This window comes from Lupinus angustifolius, chromosome LG07 (genome assembly GCF_001865875.1).
Source record: "Lupinus angustifolius cultivar Tanjil chromosome LG07, LupAngTanjil_v1.0, whole genome shotgun sequence".
Taxonomy (NCBI): domain Eukaryota; kingdom Viridiplantae; phylum Streptophyta; class Magnoliopsida; order Fabales; family Fabaceae; genus Lupinus; species Lupinus angustifolius.
In genome coordinates, this window is record NC_032015.1 from 4322573 (window position 1) to 4348019 (window position 25447).

General features: G+C 33.1%; 4 protein-coding genes and 1 long non-coding RNA gene across 6 annotated transcripts; 3 read left to right on the top strand and 2 right to left on the bottom strand.

Moving 5' to 3' along the window:
• On the top strand, positions 1441-7904 carry LOC109352177. Its single transcript, XR_002108334.1, has 3 exons — positions 1441-2880; positions 7320-7418; positions 7535-7904. It is a non-coding gene; the product is annotated as an uncharacterized LOC109352177 (long non-coding RNA).
• On the bottom strand, positions 8964-12647 carry LOC109351893 (G-type lectin S-receptor-like serine/threonine-protein kinase At4g27290). Of its 2 annotated transcripts, XM_019593572.1 has the most exons (8): positions 11229-12647; positions 11020-11133; positions 10390-10532; positions 10080-10290; positions 9935-9990; positions 9753-9889; positions 9511-9661; positions 8964-9435 (listed from the first exon to the last, which is right to left on the bottom strand). In XM_019593572.1, exons 1-8 carry the CDS (start codon positions 12616-12618, stop codon positions 9130-9132), a joined length of 2508 nt encoding a protein of 835 aa, XP_019449117.1. In that variant the 5' UTR covers positions 12619-12647; the 3' UTR covers positions 8964-9129. The 2 variants fall into 2 exon arrangements, with proteins under 2 accessions (XP_019449117.1, XP_019449116.1); XM_019593571.1 differs by having other exon boundaries at positions 9753-9990.
• Positions 13926-17320, bottom strand: LOC109351894 (G-type lectin S-receptor-like serine/threonine-protein kinase At4g27290). Its single transcript, XM_019593573.1, has 7 exons — positions 16004-17320; positions 15619-15741; positions 15288-15439; positions 14980-15190; positions 14641-14878; positions 14412-14562; positions 13926-14340 (listed from the first exon to the last, which is right to left on the bottom strand). The coding sequence occupies exons 1-7, from the start codon at positions 17301-17303 to the stop codon at positions 14035-14037; spliced, it is 2481 nt and encodes an 826-aa protein (XP_019449118.1). The 5' UTR covers positions 17304-17320; the 3' UTR covers positions 13926-14034.
• Positions 19068-21211, top strand: LOC109351895 (metal tolerance protein 10-like). The gene is made up of 6 exons (XM_019593575.1): positions 19068-19274; positions 19375-19487; positions 19595-19840; positions 20061-20141; positions 20290-20520; positions 20628-21211. Exons 1-6 carry the CDS (start codon positions 19172-19174, stop codon positions 20973-20975), a joined length of 1122 nt encoding a protein of 373 aa, XP_019449120.1. The 5' UTR covers positions 19068-19171; the 3' UTR covers positions 20976-21211.
• Positions 23179-24471, top strand: LOC109351897 (B-box domain protein 31-like). Its single transcript, XM_019593579.1, has 2 exons — positions 23179-23586; positions 24033-24471. Exons 1-2 carry the CDS (start codon positions 23212-23214, stop codon positions 24156-24158), a joined length of 501 nt encoding a protein of 166 aa, XP_019449124.1. The 5' UTR covers positions 23179-23211; the 3' UTR covers positions 24159-24471.

A 25447-nucleotide genomic window follows, 5' to 3' on the forward strand; every position in this document is an offset into this window, starting at 1 on the left:
GGTATTAGGCTTCTGTTGAGCTTGAAGCAGCAGCCATGGTTGAGGTATTCAATCTCTGTTTTCTGCTAATTGTCATTTTCAGTTTCTATTTCCAATTGTTATCTTTAAACTAGTTTGAGCTTGATAATTGATATGATTTCTGATTGTGTCGTGTTTGTTGAAATTTCTGATTCCTGATTTGTTATTTTTCATGAGAATGAAGTGATTATGTTATTCTCATTTCATGTCGTTAAAAACTCCTTCATAGATTGGAGGGTTTGTACATGTTTATGTTTATTTCATTTTATGTGAATTAAATTATTATTGTTTGTTATTGTTGCTCGTTGTATTCAGAATTTCATTGTTTTTAATTTATAAAATGATGTTGTTGAACATGTCTGAATATTCATTATAGAATAAGCCATTTCTACTTCAAAAGTTTGAGAAGTATCACTTGCATTTTGAGGAATCTCTTTTTCTTAAGCTGTTTTGAGACATCTGTCTTGCTTAGGTGTTTTGAAAAATTTATGAAACATAGTATTTGTGATTGTGATTACTGAGTTTAATTTATCATAAACCAAACAGTGTCATTGAGAGTTAGATTGTTATAGTTTCAATAATTGTAATTCCTAATAATTAGTATTTGATATTTCCATGTCAGGACTGAACTTTGTCGATTCACTGGTGCCAAGATCTACTCAGGGAGATGCATCAGATTTATTCGTGATTCAACAGGTCTTCCTGTTTGTGAACTCAAAATGCAAGAGGTACTTCCACAACAGTTTGAAATAAATTTGATTTCTTTGTGTCTTTTCCAATGTTTTATCACATGCACATCTTCATTTCTTTTTCTCGATCTTCGGTCTTTCAAATTTTTATAATATATTATTTTTCCGATGCATGGAACACTGGTTGGATAGAGAGATAGAATTTGATTTCATTGTGCCCTTTTCGACCCTTTATCAATGGCACAATTCTCTTGATTTTCAATCTTTGAATTTCTTTATATATAATTGATGGAAGGAAAATGGTGTATTTCTTGAGATTTCATTTGTGGTACCGACATTTTTTTAAGCTTCATCTTGATTATTCAAGAGTATGTGATATTGATGAACTGAACTTTTAATTGGCTTTACAAACCCAAGAGTTTGATTTGGTCTCCGAAAACTGTACTTGGAAGATGAATTCAAGTTGCCTAGAATTTCTAAATTTGAATGAGATCCTAATTTGTTGGATGGCTCTATATGAAATTTCAATATGAATTATGAATTCTTTATTCCTAAGTAATATGAGGATGCTGGAAAAATAAAATTGAGCCTTTGGTTTCCTAAATTCAAATGCAGTATGAATTTTTATTCATTTGTAATTTGGGATGGTATGCTTGGTGCCACAATGCCCCTAAATAGGTCATGATGATATTCACAATGTGAAAGCAAATGGTATGGATTTGGCATACATGTCCCTTTAGAGTGTGATTGCTAAATGCGATTAATATACTTTGACATCGGATGATATGCCAAACACTAGTTGCCTATTAATTCCAAGGTGAATAAGACCATTGTTTGCTTGGCTGGCCCATATACTTGCAATTGCAGTATGAATTGTGAATTCGTTATGTAAAATCTGGATGATATGCAAAGTGGATGGTATGTGTGTGTTGTCTCTTAATCCCCTAACTGTAATGGTATATTTCAGACTTGATAAGCCTAATCATGACAATATGACTTCTATATTCATATTTCATAATCTTTATATTGAGTGTGTTGGCACTTCTGAGTCGGTGTTTTTTGTTGTTCCTGGAAGTATCCGCTTTTATGCATTTTTTTGTTAGGATTTGAGTCTTCCATTTTTGGTTGAAGGGGTAGTGCAGTTTTATGTTATGACCTGAATGTTCTACCTAATGAAAACCCTTTCCTGGAAGTAATGTCAAATCAGGATGGTAAGTGTGAAATAGATAGATGCCATGTTGTGATGATCCTAATTACAAATGCAAAATGCTTGTTAATTCTTTTTTACATAATGGAAATTCAGAATGGAATGTTTGCCTTGATAACCCTATAAATACAATGACAACTTGAGCTCTATATTCCGGTTCTGGATTTTAGATTGCATATGTTTGAGCTTTGTTGATAATCCTAATTGTAATGGCATTATGAATTCTTTATTTATAATGTGAGTTCTAAATGGTATTTTTGAGCTTTTGATGCCCCTAATTGCAATGGCAGTATTTTCATAATCTAAATTCTGAGTATGTGAGCCTTTATTATGTAGTACTTTTTGGATACGATTCTCCAATATTATAAAGTAGAATTTCAATGCCCTGCCTTAGCAAACATGTGGATAAATTGGACCTCTAGTGGTAGTGTTCACTTCAACTGGAAGGGGATAGTGTACTAACTGTTCTTCAAACATTATGTCAGTTCAAGAAGGTAGAGTTAACTGACATCCTCTCAGAGATTAGACTCCTCCCTTTTTCCACCCTTACACTAACAACTTTTTTGGTTTCACTCGGAAATGTTAATTTTGTACATTGAAATTGCAGTTTGATTCAATTACTTGTAACTATAAGCATAATGAGCATGGTTTTGAAGACTGCATGAATATTTAGATGGCTTTTACAGTAGGTATCTTTATTGTATATGGCCATGCAGATTTTTAGTTGGGTTATCATACCTAATAGTCTCTACTACTGGATGACAATGGGACCATTTCCATCCTTCTTCAGAATAGTTCAATTGCACATGATAGCAACGTTGTGTGCATGTAATTGTGTGCATTGCCTTACTATTTCATAATTGTGACCATTTCCAAGTTACTAAAGATGTTGAGAAGATCAATGACTGACAGAAGTACACAAAGCAAATTGAGATTACTTTCAAGTCTGCGTGTGTTCTCTTGCAGGTACCTCGTTATCATTTAGGCACTTTTTTTTTTGTTGATTGAATTTCTTTGTAATTGATTTAATTAAAATGATGTTTCCATAAGCACAAACTCTGTCCCGAAATCCTAAAGTATGTTGAGGCAATTTCTTTATTTGTGGTAGTAATGAGATTTTCCTAAAACTATGATGTTGGTGGAAAGTTCTTTTGTTTTTTTCCTTCCTTTAGATGATGTTGGTTTAGTTAACAAATGTTGCCTCGCTTGAGTTTGTCTTATACATTAGGATTTCTTGTGTAATCTAGTTTTGCCTATATACTTGCAATAGAAGTATGAATTATGAATTGTCTATGTAAAATCTGGATGATATGTGAAGTGGATGGTATGTATGTGTTGTCCATTAATCCCCTAACTGTAATGGTAATATGGTATATCTGAGACTTGATAAACCCTAATTGCGATGACAATATGACTTCTATATTCATGTCTCATAATCTTTATATTGAATGTTGTGTTTGTTTTTGATAAACTTAATTGCAATGGCAGTCTGAAGTTTTTATTCATAAACAGAATTTTGTATGGTATGTTTGAGCCATAAATTTGCACATTCCTATTCATTTCAAATATTGTTTCTTTTGCAGCAAAATTAGAGAAGTAAACTTAAGTTTGAGTAGATGGGTAGATGGATAGAATTCAGAGGAATTAAATATAATGATCCTAGCTTCTGACTTTTTCAGATTGAATGAAATGATTTTTTAAAATAACATATGATGGAAATCAAATATGATATAATGAATTGCAGTTTGGGATATGAAACAGAATGAGATAAAACTCACTAACTTGTTACACTCCATTTCACTCTATTCTTCAGAATCTAAACATGTTCTTAAAAGTTGGAATTTGAAAATTGCTTTGAAGGATGGATGATTAGAATCTCACCAGCTAAGGAGAGAAGAAGGCCAGTTTTATCGCTTGGCTCATTACTGTGGCCAGTTTTGGTCCTTGGATTACAAGTGCTTCCACTTTCACCTTTGTCTTTGAAGGGAACACATATGATGTCTCACTATTTTGTTCCACTTCATGTGTCAGAAGGTGTGATTAGCCATAAAAATATTTAATAATTAAATTTTTTCGATCAATTAGAGTTGATACCATATGAAGTAGTACGAAAAGTGAGACAATATATATGCTCTCTATAACAAGTCAGTATCAATTCGATTATTCTTTGTAAGGAGATGAAACAAAAAAGGGGGTAATGGGAAAAGAAAAATGAAGCAGCTGAACAGTTCTCATGATTTCTCAATGGAAATTGAAAATAAAAGAAGGAAATAATGCGGGAAACTCAGACCCTTTGCTCCGTAAAGAAGAGAAAAGGTTGAAAAAATTGTGCAAAAGAAATATTAAAAAAGAAAATGACGCCGTCGAAACTACAAAAGAAAATGTTTTTTTTTGTTTCCCACGTGTATTGTCACATTGGAAGATAATCTTGTTTAAATCTGGAACATTCACAAGTATGTGGGGCTAACTCTCTCTCTCAACATACATGTTAAGGTTGGAATTGTAGTTCTAGGAATTTAAGAGAATTCGAAGAAGATTGAGAAAGAAAGCAGGGATTCCTATGCGAGAAAGGATTCTGATTGTGTATTGGAATTTGAGAGAAAAGATTACAAGAAGATTAGAATTATGGAAAAATTGCTATATCATAAGAAACGGTTATAATTGCTATTTATAGTTAATTAACTTAACTGTCAACCAACAACTTTCTAAAAAAAGGAAACATTTACAAGTATCATCTAACTACCCTCAAACAGAATATTCCTTATTAGGACATTTTTTCCATTTATAAGATTTGAACCTGAGACTTTGCTTAAGGGGAATTAAACATGTATCACTTGAATCAACACTCGTTGATTACAAAAGAAAAGATTGAACATACATTTCTTATCATACTAGAATTAAAAATGCAGAAATTAAAATTAAAATATATTTTAATTTATATTAAAATAAATAATAGCATTATAAAAATATAATATTGGGGTATGTAAAATTTTAAACTTATACTTACTCACATACCTAATTATAAGAAAAATGTCCTAAAAATAAAAGACAAAAAAGCAATAATTAAAAATTGATAATGTAAATGAGCCCATATAACATTCCATGTTAGGCCCACAGTTGCGTAACCATTAAGTTGGGATGTTGGTCACTTGACTCTATATAAACACTGAGCTATGTTGTCTTATGTAAACAAAAACAACACGCTTCCTATGAAAGAAAGAGAGAAAGAGAATTTGATTTCTTTTCTTCCTCAGTATTTGTCTTCTTCTGTCTTTTCTCTCTCTCTCGACACCAATGTACATAAAAAATGGAGAAGTTCATTGTATGCATCGATCAAATTATAGTCTCTCATTAACTCTCTTACTTTTTCTCCAATGGAGTTGGGAAGCATATTCTAATCACTCTTGTGCACTTTGCATGACATCCATTGAAACTGTGATGGAATAGCCAAACTATGAAACAAACAAAGAGAAATTGATTTCTTTTCTTCCTTTCCGATCTTTGTTGCTGCCGAATCTCTCTCCCTTCTTTCACTATTGGGATTAAGAAGATCGACCATTGGCTTCTTACTTCTTTCCTGGTTCGATGTTCCTTTATTGGATATTCACAATTCATGTATAGAATAGAGAGATCCAATTCCATTTCTTTCTACCCATTCTGACCCTTTTATCATTTTCACATTACTCTCGCTTGAATTTCTTTGTAATCAATTATGGTAAGTGCCTTCTTTCTTAAGGTAGTAGCAAATGTCAAGTGAGCAAGCCAAAAGTATAGGTAAACTATCTATGGCCTTCAATGGTATTTTCCTCAAACTATAATGTTTTTCGATGGTTTTTCTTTTGTTTTTTTGGGGTTGTTGGTTTATTAATGACGTTGTTTCACTTGAATTTTGCAATGGTTCAAACTCTAGACAGACAGAAAGAAATTGAGACTCCGTGAACTTCTTTACAAGTGGTGTCTTCAGGGAACTAACAAACTGTCCCAAAACCCTAAAGATCACTGGGTTGTTTTTGTTAACTATGTTGCTTCACTTGGTTTTCATAATGGTTGAAACTCCAGATAAATAGAAAGAAAAAATAAATTTGATTTCTTTGTGTTTTTTCCGACCTTCAATCACTGACACATCTTCATTTTTTTGTCGCCATCTTCAATCTGGAATTTTTATAATGTATTATTTTTGCAATGCATGGAAGATGGTTGGATAAAGAGATAGAATTTGATTTCACTGTGACCTTTCTGACCCTTTGTCAATGGATAGATAGATATATAGAGTTTGAATTCATTGTGCCTTTTCCGACCCTTTATCAATGGCACAACTCTCTTGATTTTCAATAAGGAAAATGGTGTATTTCTGGAGATTTCATTTGTGGCGGTAGTGATATTTTTCTAATCTTGATCTTGATTATTCTAAGAGTTTTTGATATTGTACTTTTAATTGGCTTTACAAACCCAAGAGTTTGATTTGGTCAGCCAAAACTGTACATGCCTATAATTTCTAAATTCGAATGAGATCCTAATTTGTTGGATGGCTCTATATGAAATTTCAATATGAATTCTTTATTCATAAGTATATAAGGATGCTGGAAAAATAAGATTGAGAGGTGGGTTTCTTAAATTCAATTGCATGATACTTTTATTCAATTGAATGGTGCTAATCTTAATAAGTTGATGCATGATACTTTTATATCAAAGATGTTGGCTGTTTACTTGGAAGAATATCTACCCAATGTTCCTCATTTTAACTCCTGCAGCAAAAAATTTCTCTGTTTCTGATGAGGTACTCAGTAAGGTTGGACAATGTAAAAAAGGTTTTGTAGATGGACTTATTCAATGTCCGGCGGTTCAATCTGCGAATTCATTTTGTTGTGAAAAATATTTGCCTAGAGATTTAGTACACATCTTGCAACATGTGATTTGAATTTCTATCTCATGAATGAGGGCCAAAGTTGGGCGTCTCTATATAGATTACTTTCCTCAAAGCCAACATGAAAAGTCAAACTTCAGCTCCTAAAAATCACAGAATTCAAGACATCATGCATAAGAGGAAAAAGTGGGAGGTGGATTTATTTTATCACCCCATACGAACAGTCATCATTCCTAGGGAAAGCAAATTGGTCAAATAGTTAAAAACAATTCTTCAATGAGTTTAAACTGGCTTTTTTGCATAGGCTTATTGAATAGCTCTTCTGATCACCTCCATCTTTACCTTGAAGCTTTTCTTGGCTGAAATGAGAGTTTTAATGCTTGGCCAGTAAGTAACATAAGAAGCCTTTCTTAGATGAAATGAGAGTTTTACAATTCTTACTGTTTAGTACTATATACCTGACTTCCAGTTTTCATTAAAAAGGGATAAACATGAGTCTGTGGAATCATTGAACTAACTTTCTTGTGTTATTTTTATATAGGTGTTCTTACTAAGGGCCAGTGGAATTATTATACCCATGTACATAATTATTAGGACTCTGGGAGGCATTCATAAAAGTATTCAGCGTCTCTATCATCAGGTTTATATTTTTTGTCCCATTATTAAAAAATTTATTCTTTATTTGGACATGCTTGATTATTTGATTGTAAGTTTGGTATACAATCACAACTACATGATTGTTTATCTGAATAACAGGATTCTGACAATGACACTCAATGTCTGATGAAGATGAACAAGAAAACGAGACAATCATTGTTGCAATTTTAAGACATTCATCATAGTCATCGGTTGTTATTTGCTTCAATTTGTATTCTTGTGAGATTCTAATATTTTGGGACAGAAGTTTATTAAAAAAAAGAATTCAGATAGATATGCTATAAAAGAGTTATTGCTTTTCAAACATTCAACACTGTTATGTTACATTGTTATTTTATAATGTATAATCAAAGCAAAAAGTAAGAACCCGGATCAATGGATCCATTATTAGTTAACATTCACTCATATTCTGCTGTAACTGGTGGGAAGAAAAAATATCAATATTAGTGAGTTTGTAAAAAATAAAATACCACAGGTATTGTATAAAAATTTGCTGAGAGCACAAGATTGTGAGTTCAATATAGCTCAGAGCAAACCAAGGCTGCTCCGTTCAATGCGCTGCTTGATTGTCATTCTTGAAAATCCAATCACTGTAAGTTTTTATTCATTGCTACAATATGTTATATTCTGAAATATGTATCGACCCTTGGTCTCATCTACAAAATGCCTTTGTTTTATCCTGTATGGTTCGCTGCAATTTATAAGGAAATTCATTTTAGCGAAGTCTTTGAACTCTTAGGTGAAGTCAGCTACATAGATCAATCGGCGGCATAATATTTTATCAATATAAACCAATCAACTTAAGTTGACAAATATGCTACTTCCTATTCATCGGACTAGAGTGGACTTGACATAGAAATTCCACCGAAATATAAAGGAAAACAACATGAGCACCAAGGCTTACTTTGGTCTTGATTGTCATCCCCTAATGCACCAAGGCTTCACATGAACTCCACAAAATCTGGTTTTTTCATATATTGGTGCATAAATTCATGTGAGTTATTTGTAAAAACAAGTTCAAAACCATATTTCGATTTCTAATATTAATATTTGTTAGGAGGAGCAATCATATATACCGTGAAGATTAATTCCTTACTCCTAAGGTGAGAGATATCTTTGGTTATACAAAAAAACACAGACACTAGTATTGTTTTTCGTATAAAAAAGAAAGGAAAAAGCAAATATTTCTCTTTCTACTTAAGCATCCCAGCAATATTAAAATTACGTTAGTAACCAAACAAAAAAGTTCTCATCTTTGTTTCATTGTGGGAGACATTAAGAACGTCCCTATCTGATTCACCAACAATGAAATAGGAACACAATAATTTGAAAGAAAAATATGGGATAATATATTTGTTTCTTAAAAAAACATTATAAAAATATTTTGCTTCTCCTATAAAAGGAATCACAATTAACTGAGTAAATTATTCAATCACAACTATAAAAAGTGTATGATATAGATAGTTGCTCTAGAAAATAAAAATTTATTGTTTGATATCCTTGAATTTCTTAGTTCATTTTTCCTGAATAAGTAACTCCTTTTGGTATTAACACCGATGCATAACTTTCTTCTTTGAATTGATTTCAATACAATAAGTGATAACAGTGACTGAAGTGTCATAATATAACTTGTGAAAACAGTTGAGGAAAAAGAATACTGCAATTGAATGTTAAACTCTTTAAGTAATAGAACTCTATCTAGCCTCTAATATAGTGACTGTAATTTCATTAGTCGAAGAACTAATATGTTTTCCAGATGAAGATTCTCCTACAATAGACTCCATTTCAATGAGGAAACCAGGCTTCTTAGGCTGAGGCAAAGTATTTTCACTGCTTAACATCAGAATTACTGAAGTCATGTTTGGCCTGTCCTCAGGATGTAGTTGCACACATAGAAGACCGATATGGATGCAGCGTAGTACATCTGATAAAGTAATGGTATCACCCAAACATGGATCAATCAATTTCATTGGAGTGTCCTCCTTCCACAATCTCCATGCCTGCAACATTGTAAACAACATTAATGGTCCAAGTTTATTCCAGGTAAAACAAGTGTTATGTTTATTGTCACTTACATATCCTAAAATATTATATCCTTGATCGGCATAGAAAACTCCTCGGGTTTTCTTTCCACTTACTATCTCCAATAGTAATACGCCAAAGCTAAATACATCAGATTTGATAGAAAAGAGTCCATGAATTGCATATTCTGGAGCCATATACCCACTTGAAAAAAATAGGACAAATGAGTCAATTTCATCTTTAAAAGTATAGAAAGTTGAAATACAATTCAACACCCTAACTAATAGATACTTACTAAGTTCCTGCCACTATTTTTGTATTCCCTTCGGTTTCATTTCCAACAAACATTCGTGCCATCCCAAAATCTGAAATTTTTGGGTTCAACTCACTATCCAACAAAATATTACTTGCTTTAAGATCTCTGTGTATGATCCTTAATCTAGAATCATGATGAAGATAGAGAAGTCCTCTTGCAATTCCATATATAATGTTAAAGCGCTTTGACCAATCTAGGAGTTCACTTTGAGAGGAATCTGTCAAGTTTCTCATTTAAGTTAGTTCAAGAAAGAAACAAGTGAAATTCTTTATAGCAACTAAAATGTTTATCTGCATAAGCACATACCAAAAAGGAAAGCATCTAGGCTTCTATTGGGCATGTATTCATAGATGAGTAATTTTTCCACTCCATGGATGCAACAACCTAAAACCTTAACCAGATTCCGGTGCTGAAGTTTGGCACATAGTATAACTTCATTCTTGAATTCTTTGGTTCCTTGTCCAGAATTATGTGAAAGCCTCTTGACAGCAATCTCTTGTCCATTAGCTAGTGTGCCCTACAAAAATTATTGAATAATTGAAAACAATGAAGTAGAAGAATGAATGTTTCTGTGTTTTATTTAGTGGCATGTTGCATATTTAGTTATTTTATTTACCTTGTACACAAGTCCAAAACCACCTTGGCCGAGTCTCTTATCACTTGAAAAGTCATTAGTAGCACATGTTATTGTTGCAAAATCAAATAAAGGCAGCTCCAAATCTTCTTGTCTTTCTTCTTTATTTTCGTCTGAAGTTTTTCCTGTTTCCTCTCAAGTAAACTAAATCAACACAGCATCATAAATAACAAAATAGAAACCTTATTTTGAAGGCATAGTTGTGCTTCTGCATGGTGCACCAAATGCCAAATCCCTCCTTTGTGCAATCTTTCTAGAAAATTCGGCCAAGGGAGTGAACTAAAACTTTGTTTTGGCTCTTGTTTCAGTACAGTTATATTTCCTTAATAAACTTTGGTATCATCCAACAAAAAATTCATGTCAATGTTCCAAGCTCATGCTTATAGTAATATACATGGCTAGTGACTAATATATAACATGATCAGTGTCATGTTAGCCTAAATCACGAGAAGTTATTGCATGGTCTGAGGCCAAGTGGTCCTAGACAATATCATGGCATGTGTCTATAATTGCTAGATTTTATTTTGTTATTGACATTCCAATAGTCTCTCATAAACTACAACTTAAGTGATTGGTAAAAAGGTACCATGGGGTCATGTGTAGAAATTTTACCTCCAAGCTTTCTTTTCCTCCAGTAAATGTAAGTGAGAGTGAGTGCAATCACAAGAATCAAGAAAAGGGGAACTAAAATGACAACCTTTTTCTTACTATGTCCTTCCTTTGCATCTTCACACATAGTTTGACAGTGAAATAAACCAACAGTTAGTTGCTACACACAAACATGAAGTAAAGGAAGGCCAATATAGGATCAAAGATCATACCAGTTTCGGAAGCAGCCATTCGAACATATAAATCTTGTCCCCTGTCTGAAAGTCTGAGATCAAGAAGATCACCGAACCAAATGACGCAACCACTGCCTGCTCCCCTAACATCCAAGTTTGCATAAGCCGTGCAGGAGCAGTTTTCCAAGCATTTGGCTTTGCAATCCTCTAGTGTCATGCTCCGGTCGGCCCATGAATATTTAGTATCTGGCAATTTCATGCCAGCTGATTTAATAAAACCATCTTTGTCTTTGACCCTACACATCCATGGTTTGCTTCGCACACAACCTTGTGCCCAGTCCATGATATCCCAATTCTGTTGTGACTTTGGCTCGAATCCTTCTAAACACTGACAAATTGGCGACTCATTAACAATGCAGTTTCCATGTGGACCACAAGGATTATAAGTATCACAACTATCTCTTGGCACATATTGGTAAAGCTTCCAAGTATTGTTTTCTGGAATCCAAGCGATGCGTTTACGAAGGTAAAGGGTTTGGTTTATATATGTTATTGACATCACAGACTTGTTCACACACTTGTATGTATAATACACCTCATCTGCATTATTGACCATATTGTGTTCTGTAAGTGGAGTACCTTTCCATAAGGGCGCTCCACTAAATCCAACACCATTCCATGGACCACTCCTGTGGAACTTAGCACTCCCATTCCACAATACCATTTCAGGGTCACCGGTAATGACAGCACTCCAAGTAAAGTTCCCTGGGGAAGGGTCTTCCCAATTCTTCCATGCAGTTAAACGACGATTAAGACCAGTCTTCAGGTTCCAACCCAACTTCATTCCTGGTAACAGTGTGTCACAAGGGTAGTCAAAGCTCTGCCATAGGAAACTATCTTCATTGTTACTATCATCCTTCTCTTCTCTAAGTACTAAATTTCCAGTATCCAAGAGCTTCACAATGGGACTCAACGCCTTTGTTGAGGAGTTTATTGACCAATGAACTGTGCCATTCTTGCTGAGAAGGATAAGGTTTCCTTCCTTGTTTATGCTCAACTTGCTGGAATTGTGTTTGATTGGATGGTCGCGGTTGGCAACCCAAACAACAAATCTATCAGGAATATTCTTGTACCATATTCCTATATATCGATTTGTGGAACTACCAGGACTAAAGAAACCTAACTCAAAGCTTCCATCACTAGAAACCAAGGTGCTGCCATCATCAGGAAGTGATTGCAACTGGGTAATGGTATCAGTAGCAGTGGAAATTTGAGAGAACAAGAGTAGTAGGTTGGTAATGAAAAGAATAACCATTTTGTATGAATTGGTGCCCACAACCACACAAGTTAAAGAGATGCACATATTAAGTAGGATTGGTGGAGTAAGATAAGGGGCATTGATGATGTTAATAGATTGACTTGGTCTCATACAGGTTGCATCAATTGGAAGGTCGGAACAAGGATTTGATATCCTAAACCATGTTCCAATTCATGTCCTGCACAAATAAAAATATATCATGTCAATTAAACATTTTTTATTTTTTCAATTTTTGCTTAATTGTTATCCGCGAGACACATGATTTGGAACGATACATCATTCTTAGTCACATAGGTATAAGGTTTGACATACTTAATAGAAGACTTCCTAGTCAAGAGTCCACATATATTGCCAGTACTAAAGGAAATTGTGGTCATTAAAAACAACAGCTCACTCACGCTACATCAGTTTCAGACATAAATTCCTCAGAATGCAATATTCACCAAGTGTCATATTTCTATATTCAAAAAAGTTCATTACCTTTGTGTCACACATACTCTCAGCTACTGATCCAACCAGCTGGGGATTATGATGTGTCCTAGAAAAAATATTTCAAATTTAAATTAGTTTTAAATAAAATAAAGTAAAAAATTATCACAGCCTCATATTTTAGTATTGGACTCTTCGGTATTGGAGATCAATCTCATACCATTTTATTCACAAATAATTGAGCATTGAAAATCTTAGCTATCTTATTTGAAAGTCCAGAGAATATGTGGAAGCTGAATAGTGAATACATCTGATTTTATGAATAAAATATTCAGGTGCAGTATGGCCATTGAAATTAGTCATAAAAGCGTTGATTTGGGTACTACCAAGACCAATGTATCTCTTACCTGTGATAAATGTCATTCTTAGAAATCGAACCGTTGAATAAATGTGTTGATTTGATGTACAATAAATCAACAATATTATTTTTTAGCATTATTAAGAGGAAGCACCTAAACTGCATTCTTTTAAAATTGCGGTTTAGGTCACCCAAATATGAATTTAGTCTGACACACCTCTCTCAATGCACAGCTTTGCTTGGTTTAAGGGAATAAGGGAGAAGGAATGAAAGAAAGAGGAAGTGAAAATAGAAGTCTTCCTTATTTGGTTGCATTATGAAAAGGAAGAAGAAAACATGTTAGACTTGTGTGCTTTTTATTTCTAACATGGCTCAAATATGGACTTATGTGCCTAAACAAAAAAAGAAGTAAATATTATCTAGTATCTTAAGTGATTGACATACGAGGTAAATATTGTATAATAAGTTGATTTTGAGAAGGTATATATATTTTTTTTTATGCTAACAGCTTTTACTTAGTAATCACGAAGTCAGATGTTCAAATCTTGTAAATAGTCTCTTCATTTATATGTTAAAACTTTGTACATGTAAACTCTATTTAAGAATCATATGAATGTATTATGTGTAACTGTGTATCTATTTTACTACAAAAGGCATACAAGACATAAGATCTACTTTAAGATTGTAGCATATACAAACTAAATAAGTTTACATCCTCTTAAGATGTTGAATTACTTATCCTATCTTGCACTCAAGATTGAAACACTGACTTCATTTATTGATGATGATCTTTGGTACTCCATATGATTATCTTCTACTATTGCAGTCTTTTGAATTAAGAAACTAGGCTCTTTGGGTTCAGCCAAAACACTCTCGCTACTCAACATTACAACCACTGATGCCATGTTTGGTCTATCATTAGGATGATGTTGCACACATAAAAGACCAATGTGAATGCACCTCAAGGCTTCTAAATGAACACATGATTCCTTTAAACACTCATCAATCAATTGCATTGCCATGCCATCTTTCCACAATTTCCATGCCTGCAACATTTTGATATGATTGTTATCTACCATTTCATCATATGATATCTAAAGTCAATTATAATACTCACATGCCCAATAAGATTACGGTTGTGGCTTGGATCAGATAGTCCAATGCTTTTCTTGCCACTCACTATCTCTAGTAATAATATGCCAAAGCTAAACACATCAGATTTGATGGAGAATAGTCCGTCAAAGGCATACTCAGGAGCCATATAACCACTACAACAAATCCAATAAGAGTAAATTTGGTTTGTTATTAATGTACAATAATATTTTAGGATGTATAGTGATACTTACTATGTACCGACTACTCTATTCGTATTTCCTTCAATTTGATCACCTCCGCACATCCGAGCCAAACCAAAGTCTGAAATTTTTGGATTCATCTCATTGTCTAATAAAACATTACTAGCCTTAAGATCTCTATGTATGATTCTTAATCTTGAATCTTGATGTAGATAAAGTAGTCCTCGAGCAATTCCACATATAATGTAAAAACGCATAGGCCATTCTAAAAGTCTATTGTGAGTAGAATCTGTCAAAATTAATGGTTATCCATCAGTCAAGAACTGTTAGAACATAAAGGAATTGTATATCCAGTTATATAACACAAGTAACTTTGATAGAAACACTAACCAAAAAGAAAGAAATCCAAGCTTTTGTTGGCCATGAATTCATATATAAGCATTTTCTCATCTTCTTGGATGCAACAACCAAGGACTTTAACAAGATTTCGGTGTTGAAGTCTGGCACATAACTCAACCTCGTTCTTAAATTCTCTTAGTCCTTGTTTAGATGTTTGTGAAAGCCTCTTGACAGCAATCTCTTGTCCATCTGGTAATTTTCCCTAGAAATAATATATTTGGGTACAAAAATGAATGTAATGAATAAAAAACATGTCTTTTCATTTCTTAATCACTAACTACTGCATCTTTGAATGTTACCTTGTATACAGGACCAAAACCACCTTCACCAAGCTTATTGTAAGTTGAGAAATCATTTGTGGCATGCTTTACTAAAGAAAGATCAAACAGAGGTACCTCCAAGTCTTCTTGTTTGCTTTCGTTGTTGTTATCTCTTGTCCATTCTGGGATCTCTGTTTTCACTAAAATAAACTAAATAAGTAGTAGAATTATATGGTACCCTCTTCAAAGAAACTTGCCTTTTATGCTATTGAAATTTCACTTAACCATTCTAAATATGCATTATCTGTTCAAGGGAAAGATTATGAAAAACATTGTGAAAAAGCAACATGGATGCATAATTAAGGATTACCTTTAAATTTTGATCTCCTCTTCCAATATATAAGAGTAAAAATGATAAGCATCACACAAAGAGATGAAATGGTGCTTGCTATCACAATCACCTTTTTCTTTGAATCACCTTTAGCATCTTGATCTTGTAAGAGCAAATGAAATAGTCAGCCTAAAACGAATTATAACCTTAGAATTTCTATGGTATAATGATAGTTTAATCACAAGTGTGTTATTTAAGGTTCAGAAATCAGAATGAAAAATGTTATTTGTGCAACTTAAATAAACACTAAACTAGACATCTTTCACTTTGAGAAAACATTAAAGAGATAACAAACATTAAGATTTGTTTCAATTTAAGTTGTACAAAAAAACATCTTCCAATCAAAATAGAAGTAAAGTTGTACCTATTTCTGAGGCAGCCAGTCTAATATATAGATCTTGCCCACCATTTGAAATCTCTCTCAAATCCAGCAGATCACCAAACCACATGGAACAGCCACTACCTTGTCCCCTTGTGTTCGAATTTGCATAAGCCGAACAGGAACAGTTTTCCCAGCATTTAACTTTGCATTCCTCTAGTGTCATACTTTCATTAAGCCAGGATCTTGTGGTATCAGGCATCTTCATGTTACTGAATTTTCGGAAGCCATCACTACTCTCCACCCTGCAGCTCCAATTTCCATTGTGCATGCATCCTTGAGTCCATACTCCCTGACTCCAATTCTGCTGTGATTTTGGCCTAAACCCTTCTAAGCAACTGCAAATAGGAGCCACCCCAGTAATACAGTTTCCGAATGGGCCACAAAGATTATAGGTGTCACAATAATCTATAGGCACAAGTGAAGACATTCTCCATGTTTGAGTATCACTACTCCATGTTAAACGCTGACCAGAACTAGTTGTTTGATTCAAAACAAGTATTAAAAGCAATGACTTGTCAGTGAAGTTGTGTGAAAAATACAATTCATCCTTATTGAACACAAATGTATAGTTGATGTCTGAACTAGACCCCAATGTTGAACTACCACTGAATTGCGTGCCAACTGCAGGACCACTTCTATAGAACACTTGTGATCCCTTCCACATCACTAACTCAGGATTGTTGTGAGGTACCAAACCCCATATCAAGTCTCCCCGAGACGGATCGTCCCAACTCTTCCAAGCAATTAGACGTCGATTAAGACCAGTCTTGAAGTTCCATCCGATTTTCATCCCTGGCAACAATGTATCAGATGGATAATCAAAGCTCTGCCACAAGTAGTTTTGAGCATTACTATCATTCTCCTCTCTTAGAACCAAGTTTCCAGAATCTAAAAGCTGTGCTACGATGTTCGACGCCTTTGTTGTTCCATTTGTTGTAGTATTCGTTGACCAAAGAACAATATTGTCGAGGTTTAAAAGGACAAGGTTTCCTTCTGTATTTATACTCAACATGCTAGAGTTGTCTTTTATTGGGTTGTCACGGTTAGCAACCCAAACAACAGTTTTTACTTGTATATTTTTGTACCATAATCCTACATAGCGGTTTATAGATGTACCTGGAGTAAAGAAACCTAACTCAAATCTTCCATCCTCAGAAACTAAGGTATTGCCATCAGTAAGTGACTGAAGCTGTGTAATGGTATCAGTTGCAAAGGAAATATTCGACAAGATCAAGAGCTTGATGAGAATAATAACAAGCATCAATGAAAGATGAATGGTCATTTTTTATGTTAATGTTTGACACAACATAATGTTAAATAGTCATGTACGCTTTGGTACTTGAAGTTTGTGGTTTGACTTAGTATCGGTAAACTCTCTAGCGTGTTCATCTCATGAATTCAATAAAGGAAACTATCTACTTAAATATTTATCAAAATTGACTATGGGTTTGTTTATGTATTAATTTTCTTATTTTTCAGTTTCTGTTAATTTATTTATTATTATTTAAGTGTGTATCTTTGAAAATACCACCTATCTTTGAATTCTGAATATTGTATGTTTGAATTATTCATCTTAGTTTTAACTAAATGCGGCCGAAAGAAAGTGATGCTATGTTTTGTTTATTTTAATGGTCATTCAATTTTATCCATTATTAAGGATAATCATTCAAATATACATTTATTTCATACGTTCTTCTCTTCTTTTGTACAGTATGTCCCTAATCAGGAGGTGTCAAATTGGGGTAGCTGATCGGGTTTAGGTCGGATAAAAAAAACTTTCATGTATTCTAGCTAAAATTCACTTACATAAATATGTTACTAGATTAACTTTTTAGAAAATGTGAGTCCATAGTTTTTACTAGTAAGGGTATATTACCGTTACCCATTTTGGGTAAGAAACTAATCACTTTCAAATTATGTAATTATCCATGTTAACAAGTGTCGCTCCAACTTTTAACTTTTCAATCATCTTAAGATCTAACACATTTTGGTCATTGTGGGGTCTAACGCCTTTTGATCATACTGGAATTTAACTGACAACTTGTTTGTAATGTGTGAGTCCTAGTGTGTACATGTTGTATTGGATATATGAGACTTATTTTAAAAGATTTGAAGAACGTAGGTGAACCCATTTATTAAGTGATCTTGATTGAACTAGTCCATTTTGTTTGCTGAACACAAACATTCCTCAACTCTTCACCTCTCACCCTCTCTTTCCTTCTCTCAACAGACCTCTCTATTCTCCTTCCCAACTCATTCCTCAACTCATGTGTGTTGTGTTGATGTTGTTGTAGACACTCTCGCCCACATATCCTCTATTAGAAGGAAGAGTGTCTTGTTTATTTATTAAGTGGTAACGCTTTTGGCATTCCCTGCTTGCATATACTTTTATGATGCCAAAATGTTGAGAATTTGGAGAGGATGAGTCAGCACAAGGTTGAATTAGCGAATACTGCGTCTGAAATTGATCTGCAGCAGCTTCCATATAAAAATTATACTGGAATAGTTTATTATGGCTAAGTGCTAAGAACAGCTATAGATAATTGAACTTAGTTGGTCATATAAGAATCTCTTCTATGAAATTCATGACATACAAAATAGTCTAGGTGTAAGTTTGAGCAATTTACACCGTGCAAACATTTTAAAAAATGCCTACTAGTCCCGGCATCTTAATCCAATATCAAAATTATTATAATATCCTGAAAAAACAAATCTTCATATCATAAAATAAACATATTTCTATGGTCGATTCCATTCATGTTAACCTTTTTTTATAAGAAGAATGGGTGGAGATTCCGTTCACATTAATAAAGAGTTCTAATTTTATCTCACAAGAGTCAACTTCTATAAAGGGATGGTAACGGTAAATGACAATTACAGTTACAATATGTCTCATATACCGAGTAACACTTAATCAAGCACTCCCCATGCTTTCTTTGTTAATCTTACATGTAGAGGATACCAACCAAGTAATAATATTAGCATATTACCTTACTAAGCATTTCCATAATGGAACTCTAACTTTACATGCATAGTAAAGTATAGAACATTGCTTAGAATATAAGCATGGCATAGATGGAAGCTGAACTTATATAATTGATTCTACATACCCAACTTCTTTCGCAGGAAATAGCTAGAGAGAACGTGTCAATGGCTGCACAATCTTCATGGAGAATCAACATGGATGAACATCCCTTGCCAGAAAGGAATATGGAGTCTCATTTTGGCCTTGGATTCTTCCAGAGGACAATAAGTACAACAATTAAGCATTTTTTTCTTCTTCTTATAATGGTTTCATTTTGTCTTTGTAAAATTGCTTTTACTGAAATCAAATTTGCACCTCTATTTCCTAGAGAAACAAAAGAAACTTGCAGAGTATTATAAGAAGCAAGAAAGGCTTCTGAAAGGGTACCAGGAAGTGGACACATATAATGACTTGGGCACATTACCTGGAGATTTAACAGAGGTTTTAAAAAGATGAATTCACTCACTCTTTTGGCCTTTTATTTTCTATATGAATTTGATTATTTAAAATGGGTTCTATGTTGTATGAATGGGAAATTTTCATTTCAGGAAGAGATTAAACAACTTGAAAGGGGTGAGAAGATGGCAATTTATGCATCTAACATAGGCAACATGGTGTTATTTGCTGCAAAAGTGTATGCTTCTATTCAGTGTAGATCCCTGGCTGTCATTGCATCAACTTTGGATTCACTCTTGGACCTCTTATCAGGATTTATACTTTGGTTCACTTCTTATGCTATGAGCAAACCAAATCATTACCAATACCCTATTGGCAAGAACCGGATGCAACCTGTGGTAATGAATTCATTCCCTTGGGAAAAAATATCTATTTAATTTTAACCTTCCTTTATAAATTATGAACTGATTTATTGAATTCGCAGCCTCGTATATATAGATTTCGTACTAAAAGTGTATGATTTGGTCATTTGATATGCAAATTTCTTTCTCAATTCATGTATATAGCGAAGATCTCATTCATTTACGCTTTTTCTGTAAACAAAAAATCTTATGACAGGGGATCGTCGTATTCGCATCAATTATGGCAACTCTTGGATTACAAATATTATTGGAATCAGGGAGGGAAATCATCACAAAGGTATAGATGCAGATCATGTTAACTACTTACATAAAGTTTACATCTAAAGACCATTGTCTTTAGATTCTAGATAAACTTTCATTTACTAATTTATGGTACATAATAGTCTCAAAACTCACTACTTCTCATCAAATTCATTTAATTGCAGACTCAACCTGATAGGGATCCTATGAAAGAAAAGTGGATGATAGGGATTATGGTCACAGCCACCTTTACAAAAGTTCTGCTCATGACTTACTGTCTCAGGTTCAAAAATGAAATAGTCAGGGCCTATGCTCAGGATCATTTGTTCGATATCATTACAAACTCGATTGGTCTAGCCACCGCAGTTCTAGCCATCAAATTCTACTGGTGGCTTGACCCTGTTGGTGCCATCTTGGTATGTCCTTCATGACAGTTATCTAGCACATCTAATGCTGCTACTTTATATATAAGGTTCTATACTTAATTATGCATAGTAGTAATATTAGTGAATCAATTATGCAGATAGCTTTATATACAATTAGTAACTGGGCCAAAACAGTGATGGAGAATGTAGGTTCATTGATTGGTAAAACAGCCCCAGCGGATTACATCGCGAAGTTAACATATCTATGTGGAAATCATGACAAGGAGATCAAGCACATTGATACAGTTAGAGCCTATACATTTGGGTCCAATTACTTTGTGGAGATGGACATAGTTGTATCAGAAGAAATGTCACTTAGTCAAGCACATGACATTGGAGAAGCACTTCAAGATAAGCTTGAAAAACTCCCTGAAGTTGAAAGAGCATTTGTCCATATTGATTTCAACACCACTCATAAGCTTGAGCACAAGCCAAAGTTGGTATAGAAAACCAAGAAAATAAGGCAATGTATTACTGATATGTATTTGGTGAGCAAATATAGCCATATAGATTTTCTAGGGTTATTACTGCAGAATATTATTATCTATATAAATGTTTTTGGTTCTGAAAGTATGTAAGTTATTAAATAAAACAAATGTGGAATAGAAATGGCATAGTGCCACTTACATTAATGTATAATTATGTTCCACAGAGGATAAAATCTGAAGTTAAGATCTTTATTCTCTTACTATATCCCACTGCAACACTAATTTCATGGATGAACATACACAATTATTTATCTAAATCTACTAATTTCATGGATGAACATACACAATTATTTATCTAAATCTACTAATTTCATGGATGAACATACACAATTATTTATCTAAATCTACTAATTTCATGGATGAACATACACAATTATTTATCTAAATCTACTAATTTCATGGATGAACATACACAATTATTTATCTAAATCTACTAATTTCATGGATGAACATACACAATTATTTATCTAAATCTACTATGAACCTGGATTCCATATAGTCCACTACATGCAATGACAACACAATTGTTAACATCTTTTTTATTTGACTATTTTTGTGTGGAATATATGTATATTGAAATGTAGCGTATAGTATAAGCAATTTATTAAGTTCACTTGAATGAAATAAGGGAAAAAGAAAGCGGTGCCGTGATCGTACCTATCAAGTTTCAATGACTAGCTAGTGTCCAATGTGACACAATGCCAGTGCCACTATACCTTAAAAATGTGGGGCCTGATGACAGTTACTCACACAATTTCTGAAATTATAAAGTCACTTTTATTATTATTATATACAAAATACAAACAAATGGACCAATTGATTTAATGGAGCCTTCCCCGGAAAACTATCCTAGGAGTTAGAGATTATTTTCACTTCCCACAATATACCATGCATTACCCAAATTGGTAAATTGAGGAAGTATGAAATGAGAATTCTTGTTTTAGCTTTTTGAGATAACATGACTCATTATAAATTGATATTTTCACTTTAATTTTTAACAACACTCCCTTTACATACAGAAAAGGATCCTTTAAAACGTTGCACTCGAACAATATTAGCATTTCAATCTCAAGTAATATATTGTATGCAGAACTTTAGCATGCAGATTTAATTAAAAACGAAAAACTGAAATATATGCAGAATATATTTTAAAATTAGTATATCCATTTGGGATAAAATATGGATAACAACCCATAGAAGTAAACCAAAAAATATCCCTTGAAATAAGGATGAAAATTTAAGACTGAAGAGGTTGCTCATGTTATTTACATTGTAGACAAAAACAATAACCGAAAGAAGTGAAGACTAATTTCATGGATGAACATACACAATTATTTATCTAAATCTACTATGAACCTGGATTCCATATAGTCCACTACATGCAATGACAACACAATTGTTAACATCTTTTTTATTTGACTATTTTTGTGTGGAATATATGTATATTGAAATGTAGCGTATAGTATAAGCAATTTATTAAGTTCACTTGAATGAAATAAGGGAAAAAGAAAGCGGTGCCGTGATCGTACCTATCAAGTTTCAATGACTAGCTAGTGTCCAATGTGACACAATGCCAGTGCCACTATACCTTAAAAATGTGGGGCCTGATGACAGTTACTCACACAATTTCTGAAATTATAAAGTCACTTTTATTATTATTATATACAAAATACAAACAAATGGACCAATTGATTTAATGGAGCCTTCCCCGGAAAACTATCCTAGGAGTTAGAGATTATTTTCACTTCCCACAATATACCATGCATTACCCAAATTGGTAAATTGAGGAAGTATGAAATGAGAATTCTTGTTTTAGCTTTTTGAGATAACATGACTCATTATAAATTGATATTTTCACTTTAATTTTTAACAACACTCCCTTTACATACAGAAAAGGATCCTTTAAAACGTTGCACTCGAACAATATTAGCATTTCAATCTCAAGTAATATATTGTATGCAGAACTTTAGCATGCAGATTTAATTAAAAACGAAAAACTGAAATATATGCAGAATATATTTTAAAATTAGTATATCCATTTGGGATAAAATATGGATAACAACCCATAGAAGTAAACCAAAAAATATCCCTTGAAATAAGGATGAAAATTTAAGACTGAAGAGGTTGCTCATGTTATTTACATTGTAGACAAAAACAATAACCGAAAGAAGTGAAGAAAAAAGAAAGAGAGAGAATGGAAGAGCAATGCGAGCTTTGTGAAAAGAAGGCAATGGTGCACTGTGATTCAGACCAGGCTAACCTATGCTGGGGCTGCGACGCAATAGTTCACAGTGCAAATTTCTTGGTTGAGAAACACATGAGGATTCTTCTATGCCGTATTTGTAATTCTCATACTCAATGGAAAGCATGTGGTTCAAAACTCATTCCTTCTGCTTCATTATGCCACCGTTGCATGGTGGATGATGATGGAGGAAATAGTTCCGATGATGTAGAATCAGATTCTGAGGATGATGATAGCGAAAAAGAAGACGAGGAAGAGAATCAAGTGGTGCCACTTTACTCTCCTTTGTCCCTTGATTCTGCTGCTTCTGCATTGAACACACAACCAGTTCGCTCTCTTTCCATCAAATCTCATTTACGTCTTTTCTTATTCTATATAATATTTTTCTTACCTTCAATTGGAATAAATGCTTATCAATGTCCTTAATTCAATACTTACTGCATAATTTAATGAAGGTAGATGATTATTTAATTCAGTTATTTAAAATTAATCATATCATATATTTAACAAAACAAACTCTGCATGGAATCCATACTATAAGTATGAGTATATCATAGAAAATAATAATTTGAGGATCAAACCTTCTTGGTAATAATTTTAAGAACTAAGGACTACTACATTCTTTTATAGTAAAAAATGATATTGAATCATCATTTATTATTCATATCTAATCCAAAAGAACAATGAATGATATAGTGACAGTGAATAAGTATGTTTATAGATATTACATTAAAAAATGATTAATGGTCAGTTTTGTACTTTATTGCACACAGGGTGAAGAGGCAGGTTGCTCTACTTCATCTGAAATGCACTCTGCAACAGCAGCATTGCCCAGTGGGGAAGAGTCTAGCTCTGTGAGCTCCTTGAGGCCGAGGCTAATGAATCAACGAAACTGTTGACAGATGGAAGTGTGCTGAAGGTTTATGTTGCTGCTGCACTGACCTTGATCAGAGATAATCTTGTTCACAAACAATCATGATCTGTTCATAATTTAGATACATAGTTTACAAATCAACTTCTTTCAGTTTCCCATTTATGTTCTAGTTAATTATGTTTGATAATAACTACACTATGTATGTGTATTTTAAGTTCTAGCCACCTTTATGTTGTTATCACTTGCGTTAAACTGCTTATACATTTGGTTAATTATATATATCTTTTGTGGAATGTTCTCTGCACGGACTGACTTTTTTTTCTTTTTTATTGTTATATTTCAACCTACATTGTTTTTTCAACCAGTAGTGTTGCTCACTATAGTTGTCCAATTGATTTTAATCATTTTCCATTTCTATTGACGTTGTTGCACAACATGTGTTGTCCACGTGATTGTCGTGACAAACTAACATCAACTGTCAACTTGTAATTTAACTGACATTTCTCCCCATATGTTGATATTGTATTTTCAATTGATACATTACTCTTTTGCTTGGATATATGTTATTTTAGAGGAGATATAGTAATATGTGTGTAATATTATTGTAAAATTTTCTAAATTAATCATTCATTTTTATTATTAATATTAAAATATCAATAATAAATTAATATAAATGATGAATAATAATATATAAAACTCTTACACTGCATTTTCTCTTATTTTTTATTGTTTACTATACTTTTGTAGCAAATAACCTAACAAACTAACAACATTTATTTTCCAATTGTTTTTGTAGTGATGACAATGAATACCTTAACTCATGGGTACCCATGAAAAATATGACAACAAACACAGATAGTATAAAGACATTAAACTCTAAATATTATTGAAATAAATTTTAGATCTACCATTTTTCATATATTATATTTACAATAAAGATTGAACGGGTTTTTCCTCTATCATTTTCCATACATTTTATATAGACAACAAAGATTAAACTCATAGTTAAAAATTCAGTTTCCTAATAATTATATTGAGACACGTTCGTGTCAATATTATTTTAATCCAACATAAATCCAATCCAAGGAAATGTTATCCCACACTTCATGTCACTCCATCTGTCATAGGTTTATGATTGGTCAAAAAAATTCTTAATAATTAAATTTTAACTTAAATATATATTTTTCTGATCAATCACAACTTCATAGCACATGGAATGGCACAAAAAGTAAGACAATATACCCCAATCTAGCTGAGTACTACTTTACAATGCAGATCGATCATATATATATATATATATATATATATATATAT